The sequence below is a fragment of the Polyodon spathula genome, chromosome 12, assembly GCF_017654505.1.
Source record: "Polyodon spathula isolate WHYD16114869_AA chromosome 12, ASM1765450v1, whole genome shotgun sequence".
Classification (NCBI taxonomy): Eukaryota; Metazoa; Chordata; class Actinopteri; order Acipenseriformes; family Polyodontidae; genus Polyodon; species Polyodon spathula.
The window spans coordinates 5,121,502-5,133,533 of record NC_054545.1 but is presented as its reverse complement, the minus strand read 5'-3'; the positions used below and the strand labels follow the sequence as shown (position 1 = coordinate 5,133,533).

The following is a 12,032-nucleotide window of genomic DNA, read 5'->3' as shown; positions in this document are numbered from 1 at the left end:
ACGATATATGAGGTACCCTGGCGCTATAATGTAGCATCATAGCTCCATATTTGCTCCCCTGAAGGTACTACCCTGAATCTGTTGCAACACATTTTGATTAAAACATATATAACATTTTATTCAGGACTAAGTTAGCAGGTGTTTGTTAAAAACAAACAAATTGGGGCTCCGGAGTGGTGCATCCAGTAAAGGCACTCCGCGTGGAGTGCAGGATGCACCCTATAGCCTGGAGATCGTAGCTTTGAATCCAGGCTATGTCACATCCGACCATGACCGGGGGTTCCTAGGGGGAGGCGCACAATTGGTCGAGCGCCGCCCGGGTAGGGAGGGCTTAGGTCGGCAGGCGAATCCACGGTTCACCGCGCACCAGCGACCCCTGTGGCCCATAGGGAGTCTGCAGTTCTGCAGTGGGGATCTGTGTTGTCCTCAAGCACTATGGGTCTGGTGGCCTCGCTGTGAATCCACAGTGCGGAAAATGATGGATTTGCAGGAGGAGGTGTGTGTTCCAGCCTCAGTTCCCCGAGTCGCCAGGGGGGCTGCAGCGGTGAACTGGGATACAAAAAATAATTGGGCAATTCAAATTGGGGAGAAAACCAGGGGAAAAAACCGTTGGCGACAACAACATTTACAAAAAAAAAAAAAAATTATACAATTTATATGGAAATTGAATTAGTTTTCATATTTGCGCCACCAAAAGCTTGATACAATATTTATGACACTGTTTGTTTTTGGCAAAAATGGCAGGACACCTCTGTTGGCTTCAGAAACATTTTGTTTCCAGAGTTTTCTTTGTGTTTGGCCTCAGTCTCATTAGCAGCACTCCTGTGTCAACTGCTTTTTCCTCGCTGTCACTTTGCCAGTGTCAGCATTGTTGCCTGGAAACTGTGGAATATATTCCAATGAAAGCATGTCTAAAATTCTTCAGTGTTCAGCCGTCACTGGGTAGTCATAACTTTTGGAAAAGAAAGTGACCAAAACAATGTTTCAAAAAGCTTGCTGGAATTTAAATGAAGAGAACAGTGTGTCCCTTTCTACCTTATCTAAATGCTGTGTTTTTTTGTTTTGACATTAATACTTAATTTAGATATTCCTTGGCTAGTTGTGTGCGAGAGCGCTTTCCTGATGGCGTGTCATTTCACTAGTGTGAATACTATTTCCAGTATTCATGGTAAAATCCATGAAAAAAGCATGAAAAAAGGTGCACAGTGCATATTTGCACAGTTTTATGCAGTATAGAAAGTTAAATCTAGTCTGAATAAGGATTAGTGCCAATAAGGACATTTATATATATATATATGTATATATTTTTTTTCTTGTTAGCACTAATCCTTATTCAGACTAGATTTAACTTTCTATACTGCATAAAACTGTCATAATGCTTAGAGAATTAGAGCTCAGCATTGCAGCTAACTTCAGTAACACTCTTCTATTACTTCGATTACAAAACAAATAACTACACTTGGGGGGGGGTCCCCAGTGTGTTGCCTTGTTAAACACTGCCGCTTGGGGTGCAGGGTGAGCCCTGAGAGTGAGGCTCAAACCCAGCTTGTACCAAGCTGTTCTGACATTGTCAGCAAACATTTCAACAACATAAACTTGGCTATTGAGGTTTGTTTAGAAGCGTATGTTTTTGGAAGGGCCTCCAAGTGGCACACTGGGAAAGGCACGAGCGCGTGGTGTGTGGGGGGGAGTCATGCGGTCAGTGGAGTGCAGGTTTGTGTCCTGGCTGTGCGAAGCATTGCAAGCAAAACAGGCAGGGATTGAGCTGCTTGACGGAGCTACATCAGCCCCTACTGACCAGAGATGTGGTGGGCTCTATCAGACACCTGCCTTTGTGGAGAAAAAAAAACTAAACTTGCAAAATATGTTTCAGAGTTTTGTTCAGTTTTTACAAATTATTTCATTTTTTGGCTTAAATAAACATTAACATACAAACATTAAAGCCAGGACACTACTGTATATTTTTCTAAAGCTCCCACAGTCAATGTCAACTTCATCTTCGCTCTACCCAATTCTCTTGACGATGTCCGAGTTGTTGGCTGACAACTGTGGTATAGCATCCAGAAATAGCAAATCCAAAAGTCCTCTGTTCAACCAAAATCAAATAAGCATTTGTCTCTTTTTAAGAAAACAAATACATTAAAATAACTGTACACAGATCCAGGGAATTTTCAATGATCACGAATACATTACAGTTGTCTGACTCGTGCTGCACTACCCACATGTTGGCTTTAAACAGAATTGGAAACTAGAATGAATTATTATAAGAATGCACGTGCCCTGGAATCTGATATCCTAGGTTTCTCTATTCTAATCTCCAAAAATAACCCAGACAAGATTACTGTCCCAGTAGTAACCCAATTAATATTGAAGCATGGTCCCCTATCGTCCTCTCCTTAATATTTCACCTAGCAGTCAACGTTCTAATTAAGGCCAAGCTCTGCAGCGCACCTCATTAGATTTCATCTGACTGAGCCTTGCTGTTCTGCAGAGATGTTTCACTTGAGCATGGGAAAGAATAAGTGTCTGCCATTCTTGAAAAGAAAAAAAAAAGAGTTCTTGTTCATTTTATAAAGTGCTATAAATCCCATGGTATTGTCCAAGTTGTTATAACACGCATAAGTATTCCACAGAGAACCTTTTGCTTGGGTCATGTACCGAGCATTTCATACATGTTAGGCATACATAATGAACCAATTTTTACAACATTGCTGTCATTTCGACCCTAAGGCAAACCCAAGCTACCTCCTTAATTATCAGGTGATGCTAGAGTTTTAAAAGCACCAGGGACCTCTGCCTAATGTCAAATGGGATTGTTTAGACAGTCAACATGTCTCCAAAATTGCAGGTTTCAGCATTTAAATGAAAGCCTTAAATCTGTTCGATTTTGGCACTGGACAAAAAGGACCAATAAATTTAACAGAACTTTTTAAAACTATGAGACTGAAAAAAAAAGAAAGGAAGTAACAGAAGCTACACATTTAGAGCAAGCATATGTTCTTTATGTTCAGTATTGGTTTAACAGCCGTGCTTGCCATCTTCCCGTTGACTGGTATTATATTTTTCTTTTTGGTACCGTTATTCCCATGGCAGCTTTTAAAGAACTAAATAATTATGTAGACCCAATAACGATCATCACAATTAGGTTCTGTAATTGCTGAAGCAGCAACTATCTGCATTCTTTGTTTATTTTGTTACTTAGTAGTTCTTTGCAGCCGCTATATTAATAGCATGGCCGTGTTCAATTGTAATCCCAGGCACAGTTTTATGCAATTGCCTTGTCTTCTTTCCAAGCCCTTGTTGGTTGTTTTTTAGCATCAGTCGAATGTTCTTTGCAGAATAAAGGAGGCTGTGTGGTCTGGTGCTTAAAGAAAAGGGTTTATAACCAGGAGGTCTCTGTTTCAAATCCTGGCTCCTTCACTGACTCACTGTGTGACCCTGAGCAAGTCACTTAACCTTTGTGTGCTCCCTCTTTTGGGTGAGGTGTTGTTGTAAGTGACTCTGCAGCTGATGCATAGTTTAAAATGTGCTACTAATTATAGTGAGTTATCCTTTTGTCACCTACAGTATTGCTTGTCAATATATTTACCTGTACAGTGACCCAGACAAACCTGTTTGATGCTAGTTAGAAACATCTGGTCCTTATTTTTGGATGGTTAAGATTTGGCAGCGTTGTACGAATTCCACACTAACAATGTGGTTTACTCTGTGTTCCCTGTTGCCTGGTGTTGCAGAAATGTTATAAAAGTGTGGGCAGCCACTGGAAAACGTTCAGGTTCAGAGGGAACAGTTAATGCATGGCCTGTTAAGGTTAATGTCTTATTGTCCCCACTAATGAATGAAGACTAATGCCAACCATAAACACCCCAAGGGAATTTCTTGACAGTTTTCAAAGCAACTGGGGCAAATACGGTTTCCAATGGTTACAAACACCAATAGCAATTGTCAGATTGCACCGATAGGAAGTGATCTGTTTTGAGAATCCCAGAGCATGTAGCCATTCCTGACACACTAACAAAGCACGGCCTGTAGCAGCACACAGAGACATAAAAAAAGGAATCTGCACTCAGTTTAGTTCTTCTGAGAATCATTTTGAGGAAAAACAAATGCTTTGAGAGACAGTTATTAGTAGATGGTATTTTTCCTTGCCTTGTCTGTTCTCACAACAAACTGTGGTCCTCAATATCATTTCTCCATGTTAATCAGGCTATAAACAAAACAAACACAACAATTGTTATTTTGACTACTTGTGTGTGATTGACAAACACACATTAATTACTGTTACACAGGATTTTAATTGACATTTTGAGTACAGTGTCCAAACCTCCCACCCCTGTAGCATTTTCTAATGTCTGTTCTTCAAGTTCATCAGCATTGGGTTGGGCTGTGTCACAGGCTACAATTGGTTTATTTCAAGGGATTGGACAGATTGTTATCCAGTTAAGAACCGACCCATATTTGGTATGTGAGTTGGATGCCAGCAAAGGATCCTGGATTGGTCACATTTGGAACATATTTTGGGAGAATTTCTGTTTTGCACTAAAATGTTCTGACCCTCAACCTCCACTAGATCCAAAAGGTGTGTTACTTTTTGAATGACACACCGAGTAATATTCTCTACTGAGGTAAACAGCCAAATGATGTTCTCTACTGAGGTGCTTAAAACTCCTGAAAGGGATTTTGAACTGGAAGTTGAGTAGTAACTGTTTTTCATCAGGACCCAGGACCCCCTCAAAAAATAAGATATCTAATCTCACGGGTCTATCTAACTTTAAAAGCCAATCTTAATTTCATCAGATCAATAGCCAGGTCCCAAATATTATGTTTTATGAGATTTAATTAATGGCATGATTTAACACAGAGATTCACCTTGTTTGAAGAAAAACAACCGCCTATGCCAATACAACTGTACTTTGTAATGCACTGGAACTGTTTCAAATTGAACCACTTTTTTTCTACGGGCGGTTTCTGATCTTTCTTGCTATTTGCTTTCCCTAATGTAGTTAATTTCCTAATGGTTTGCCAGCTATCTGAAATCTGTATGGTATTTAATTCTACATTATAGATGCCATTACATAATAACATATTAATAGTGATTAATGAGTTTTCGGCAGGTCGTAAAAAAAAAAAAAAAGGGGGTCATGTTTGTATGTGTAACTAGGAAACTACTAAGGTCTTGCCTTGCCTCCTGCATAAGGGATTTTGTACTAAAGTGTAATGCTTGTTGCATTGGACCAGTCTTCAACATCAGACTTCTGGCAAGGCCAAGACTTTTAATGATGAAACTTCTTAATTCAGGTTTACATACACAAATGGCTGATTTCACAGACCCCAATCGGCATCAATCTTGCATTAATCAATGTTACCTTAGTATTAGTGCTATGCATTGATGAAACCAGTGTGTGGTGAGTTCGTACAGATAATTAAATACAAGAGTAGTTGAATTTGTGGTTTGATATGACTCTACAGCAGCAGGTATTGTGTTATACACACTGATGCAAGATGTATACTGTTAAGTATGACAGGAACCCCTCCTGAGAGTTTGAATACAGCCTGTAACAAGGGGAGGAATTCAGACAACAGGCTACAGAGTTGTGTTTTTTTGCCATGTAGAAAGCTGTAAAACTCCTTTTCACGCTGGAGGGCCATGCTTTTAAACTTTTCCCACTTGCAACAGCTGCAACCAAACTTGTCTGCAAAAAAACCCAGCTGTGTACAGTTGTGACAAAAACAATCTATAAAAACAAGTCTTTGGGGATAAATGATAAACATCACAATCTTGTCTGATTTTGATTCTATCGGACGACAATCAAGAAGTATTGCGGTCTCGGTAATTGTTGTTGGATCTTTTTGAAAGTACACTGATTTAATAATCAGTGATTAAAAATTATTTACAGGTGTTTTGTTTAATTGCTAATGGAAATATGTTTCCAATAAGCCTGTGCTGTCAGCTCTAATCACAACTAACAATTTAAATTGTTTTCGTGTTTAATACACTTCCTTTCCAACAGCTGTCTGAAGTTTTAAACTATCCCCTCAGAAAGCGGCTTCGGTTTTAAATAATAATTTGGAACCTTTTTTTAATAATTGTTTCTGTTTTTAGTCATGTTGCAGTCATTATCAACTTTAAAACTGTTTGTTTTTAAATTCCCTGTTCTAATTCGCTTGAAATACGCCTACTGTCGGGCTGTGAAAGTTGATATACCTAAAGAGTATGTAATATATATTCCAATGTACCTTTTTTTAAAATATTTGTTATGCTGTTTGTATTAATTTTAAGTTTGGTTACTCCATGTGAGGCGAGAGTGTATTAAATGGAATGTCCAGACAGTAATTTATGTGTACAGAAATAAAATAATTTATTTTTATTCTCTATACACAACAAAATAATTAAATAACAAAAGAAAACAAAATGGTGTGAGGGGAGGAGTGCAGGGGTGAAATCCAAAACAAACCGTGATGACTCATCTTTAATTGTCTTCGTGGCGACCCATACATAAACAAAAAAGACAAAAGAAATGTTAGTGTTTTCTTGTTTTAAAAATCCCGCTGCACCAAACCAGTCTCTCCCTCCACCCGTTACTCCTCCTATTTTACTTTCGGACCAACCCCGAACACAGTAGTACGTTCCCTTTAGTATGTAATGTCCCGCCTCTGTAGTTAGTGGAACACCAATCCCCAACTGACAAGTGTCCTTATCCTTCACTTGACTCCAGTGGCTGGAATTTACATACTCGTACTTCCGCCCCTCACCAAGGTGCCGCCCCTCAAAAGATGACTTTTGCCATGGTCACGAGATCTTGGTAAGGGAAGTCCCGAGTTGGTTTGATGCCATCTACTGTCGGGAGGCTGAATCACAGACCGAAATCCCTTTGACTCATCACACTCCAATATTAAGATTCAGATATCTTGACCTGCCTTTGGGGTTGCTACAGTTAATTAATGGAAAAACACACAAATGAGTAGGCTGGAACATATACAGAAGGTTGGTATCCAGGATAGCTTGTGTCCTGATCTGATACTAGCTTTGTAATAAAGCAGGGTCCCCACCATGGCTCTTACATCTAATTAGTTGTGTTTTGCAACAAAGATCCTTGGCCACTGCATTAGGCATACACACGTTGTTTTTACTAGATCAGTCATCTAGCCAGTGTCTTAGTTTGGGTCTTTAAGTTGCTGGATGCCTTCTGCATCACAGATTGTAGGATTTGACAAATGGAAAACTATCTTCTCATAATGGGAACCTTTTTCCTTATAGTGTTTCAGTGTTTGGCTTTCATAATCTTGTTAAAATGAATGGAAATCTGTTTTGAGGTGCATCATTGAGCCCTCGTGTAAAAATGGGACTAAAAAGTAAGACTGCATCTTGTATTCAGCGTTTTTAATGATGATTTCATTTTTCAGAGAACATTTTTACTAGTAAATAGCACATCTGGTCCGCTCATGGACAGCTCACACAGGATATCAGTGTGGGCGGCTTGGAAAAAAGATGTCATGACTGTACCAGCCACCAATAATCTTGCGCAATGCTGGTTATCTTTTAAAGACAAGATTTATAGTACTATTTTTCAGTATCAGCTGGCATAACTCATATCATTCGTATAACTCATTAGAAGATTAGGTGTTTCCACAGGTGTTCAGTTGCTAATTCTTATTAATCTTGTAATATCTGTAGTACTAACTGATGTTGAGATATGAACTCTGCCATTGCCTTTTAAATGCTGTAAAACATTATACCAGGAATCACGACGGTCATCTCAGAACTATAGCATCGCTGGTTAAGAAATGATACAAAGTTAGCTTTAGTAGGCATGCAGAGTATAGAACTTTAGTGTTAAGTTATAAAAAGTTAGCTTTAGTTGGCATGCAGTACTAAAGTAGTAGCAGTGAACATACCCTATCACATTATAATCACTGTTACACTGTTACCAATCATTGTTACAGATTTGTTCAAATCCCAATACATCTTATATTGTGCACAGGTGTTATCCTGTGCCAAGAACATTTGGCACAATTCTTTTAAAGTACTACCTGAGTACAATCTTAGTTTTTGTGATTTTGTTTATTTATATATCTATATATATTTTTTTATAATATGTTGTGCCTTGGTGTCTCTTATAATTGGAGATCATTGTTTCTCATAGTCTGAGCACCCAGAACTGCTCAATTTCATGCACAAAACTGACTGCTTAACTTCATGCAACCCAACCGGCATAAAACAACATATCTTCTACAATAATTAAAACCATGTTTGTACAATATGTATGTATGTGTGTGTGTGTGTGTTGTGTTTGTATATATATATATATATATATATATATATATATATATATATATATATATATATATATTATATCTATTATATATAAATTCATTAAATCATTTTATCTCAGTTGAAATGTAATTACTTTGACCATAAAGCCTATAATCACTTTAGCGTACTAAGATGTTTAACAATCAAGTAAGAAATAAGTTAGGGTGATAAATAGTGTTGGGTGACATGTTTTTGGCACAAAAGGGAATTGTCACATCACCCAGACATCAGCTTCAGGAAAGTTTTGAATCTGGCAAACAACAATATCATTTACATTTTTGGACTTGTGAGCACGTTTCAGAAACATGATGGATTTTTGTTCTTTTCATTTGTCCCCCTTTTTCATTAGTACTGCCAGTTTATTAGCTAATGCCATGAATTTAGATTGTCAATGTTAATTAGATCCAGCTGTTGGAGATAAAGGCAGATAACAGCAATAAATCACCAGTGAAGTCTGAGAAAGTAATTCACTGGGACATTCAGAAATTATTTGTTATTCCACAGAGTTCCTGCTCTCCTTTGCCCTTGCTTGGTGCATGTTCTTATTCAGGTATTCCTGGGTCTCACACAGTTTCTCATACTTCTACGTGATCTCACCGCCCCTGTACAACAATGCCAGCAATTAGAGAATCAAAGGTTCACCAGACTTCAATTGTGCAATTATTACACCCCAGGGAATTATGCACAGAAAACATTAAAATGATGCAAAATTATCTATGTACAAGTATGTGTAAAGTAACAAAAGTTTTGCTGCAGTCGTATTGGGTTCTTCTCTCATATTGGATATCAAAATACTAACATAAGTAAAAAAAAAAAAAAAAGCGTAGAGAACAATGGATTATTTATTTTATTTTATTTTTTTTAACAAAGTGTTACTAAATTCCAAGATTGAAATAAAGGAACATCAGCTCTTTTAGTTTGTCTTCCGAAAGAGAACGCCTCCGATCAGACAGGGCAAGATTATACTGCGAGTTGCTGCGCTCAGCATCATCTGTATTTGTTACTGGATTTATGTATCTAAAAGCTAATATTTTCAAATTAGGGAGCTGGTCAGATGTCGATTACCAAAACAAGTCAATGTCAATTTCCCCTGGCGGCAGAGCGATCTGGATCGCATCGGGTGCCACCTTCATCGTGTACAAAGCAAAGCAAAGAACAGCTTTTACTCGCTTTTGCTTATATATTTGCAACGAGTGACCTTTGTCGTGGCATTTTCTGGCAAAATCGATCCATGTTCCCTTTATCCTCAGTGTGATCCAACATTTTTCTCTATCCTTCTCTGTTAACAGCAATATCATTTTTTACCATGCCTATGCGTGGTAAAGTTACGCGGGCGTGTAATTGCTTAATTCCCATGGGGTGTAAATGATCTTCAAATGAAGAGTGTGTGTTTGTGCACAGACTAATAAAAAATACATACTTTCTATTGTAACATATTACATATAGGAAGGGAACAATGTCCTAAAAGTCATGTTCAAACTAAAGTATGTGCATGTAAATTTAAAAAGATGCATTAAGATTATAGGCAGTTTAGTAAGAAATGTAATTTAAAAAGCCATTGGTGATTCAAGTCTGAGCTCTCTTAAAAACTGCAGACCACTCTAATAGTACAGTAGAAATAACTGCACTTAAAATAGCAGAGCAGTAAACTAATGTAATATATATCTATATCCATTTAATTTGTGTAGGACACTGAAAATATTATTAAAATGTTGGTTCAGCATCATTCAAAATAAATTGTCAATGAAGTTATATTTTTTTTCTTATTTTCTTTATTGATTCCTAATTGATAACAGGTGATAAGGTTTAGTCTTTCAGAGTATCAACTTCCAGTCCAAAAAAAAAGTTATAATAACTCAAGATACCATTTTTTTTTTTTTTTATTTTTTTTTTTTTTTTTTTTAACACACGAACACACGACAGAAGAGGGCAGGCTGGGTCCTCTTCACAACACACTGGGGCTTCCCGCACAGTCAAGCGTTACCCATCATCTACTGGACAGATCACCTCCAACGCTCTGCCTAATGGCAACCACAATCAGCCAGCCAGTGGACTTGGAACTGGGAACCTTAATAATGCCGTGGAACCAAGAGGTACTCATGATACGAATGGGGTTTTATTCTGTTGACATTTTATCTTCAGAAAAGTGCAGCTGATAGAACACTGAAATGATGTAACGTAATAATTAATAACTTTCATAAGATCTTTTTAAAATGCCATACATACAAGTTATTTTGTGCTCAATTTTTCCCTATTTAAAATGAATGGCAGCATTCTCATTAAAATGTTCAATTCATATTTTGGTGTACAGTACAATGCAGTATGTTAAGTAAGGGAATCACTAAGATCAGTTTGCTAAATTTGAGAGCACATAGCTTGCAAAATTGAATAGCTCTCCAAAGGTTACTAAAACACAGGAGTGAGTTTAGTTGATAACAGCTGTTCCTTTCCTGTCTTATTCAATCTTTCATGTCTTTGAGTAGGCGGCACAATATTCTGAGGTGGGCTTTTGCTCTGTATGAACTTATTAGCCGGTCTGGGAAAAAAAAAAAAAAAACCTCATTCATAATTTTGATCGGCTCAACATATTATACTGCTGCATTGCAAAGTGTGTGCATAGTGTTTTTAGCATCACTAGACACAGAGAGGCTCTCCTGTGAATGGAACATCAGATAAAAAGTGAAACTGGCCCAAGTCCCAAGATGTCAGCCCAGAGTAGTTTTTTTTTTGAAGAGCGACAGCAGTTTGCAATCTGAAGCTTTAGCAGCGAAGTTTCGAAGGGCTACATAAACAGAAGGCTTACAGCTGGAGGGTGGGGGGGGAGCTATGGAGTAAAAGCTTTCAGGCTGCCTGCTACAAAAACCAGGACCTGGCAAGATAGAGGGTTTGAAGAGGGCTAGCCTCCGCCCTTCACCTCCTGTTCCAATATCTTCGTAATCAGGGAACTTGAAGAAAAATCCAGGACGGCTTGAAACATAATAATAGCCTTAATTTGTAACTACCATAAGATGTTTTTAAAATGCCATAAATAAAAGTTGTCTCATGACCAAGTTATTCACTTTGTAGTGTGAATTGACATCGTTCCCACCTATTACACAGCTTTCTCCTACTTACACCTCATCCTTGTGATAACAGCTTGGAGCCCGGCCCAGTGTAAACTGGATCCCCTCCATAGACTGCAGTCCTGCTAGACATCAGTGAGCTGCATTGTTCGCTAACAAGCCTCTACCACACAGAAGCCTTTTCTTTTATATCCTCTGCTCTCTAAACAAACGACCCTGAAACCCCAAGGATGCTGCTGCTCAGAATTGAGATTGCTCTTTTTCTTATTGAGTTGGTCTTTGTCCTAGGAGCAAACCTGACGGCCAACATTGACCGTATAAAGATTGTCTTCACCCCGATGATCTGCAAGAGGAGCTGTAACAATGGTCAGTGCTACAACAGTTGTGAGAAAGGGGACACTACGACCGTTTACAGCGAAAACACCCAGAGCCACATCTCAAAAGCAGGATTTCGCATCTGTAAGTATTTTTATTTTTAAACCTTGAAAACTGCTTTTGCCAAGTATCCCTGAGAGGCAGCGTAAAGGAACTCAGAGTGTGACTTCTGTGCTGCTGAAAAGTCTAACGCTCCAAAGAAGTACAGTGATCGTATCTCTTGCTGCAGCTCCTCATGATTCGAGTCAGTAAAGTAACACCACTGTGAAAGAACCAAAAAC

The 12,032-nt window shown here is 38.3% G+C and overlaps 1 protein-coding gene across 3 annotated transcripts in view; it reads left to right on the top strand.

The window, feature by feature from the left end:
- The window catches only part of LOC121323906 (latent-transforming growth factor beta-binding protein 2-like), a 93,974-nt gene that overhangs the window by 30,009 nt on the left and 51,933 nt on the right, over window positions 1–12,032 (top strand). For all 3 annotated transcript variants that reach the window (XM_041265233.1, XM_041265234.1, XM_041265232.1), the window contains exons 4-5: window positions 10,226–10,407; window positions 11,665–11,835. In XM_041265233.1, the coding sequence (XP_041121167.1) occupies window positions 10,226–10,407; window positions 11,665–11,835 (353 nt within the window). The remainder of the gene's footprint in view (window positions 1–10,225; window positions 10,408–11,664; window positions 11,836–12,032) is intronic.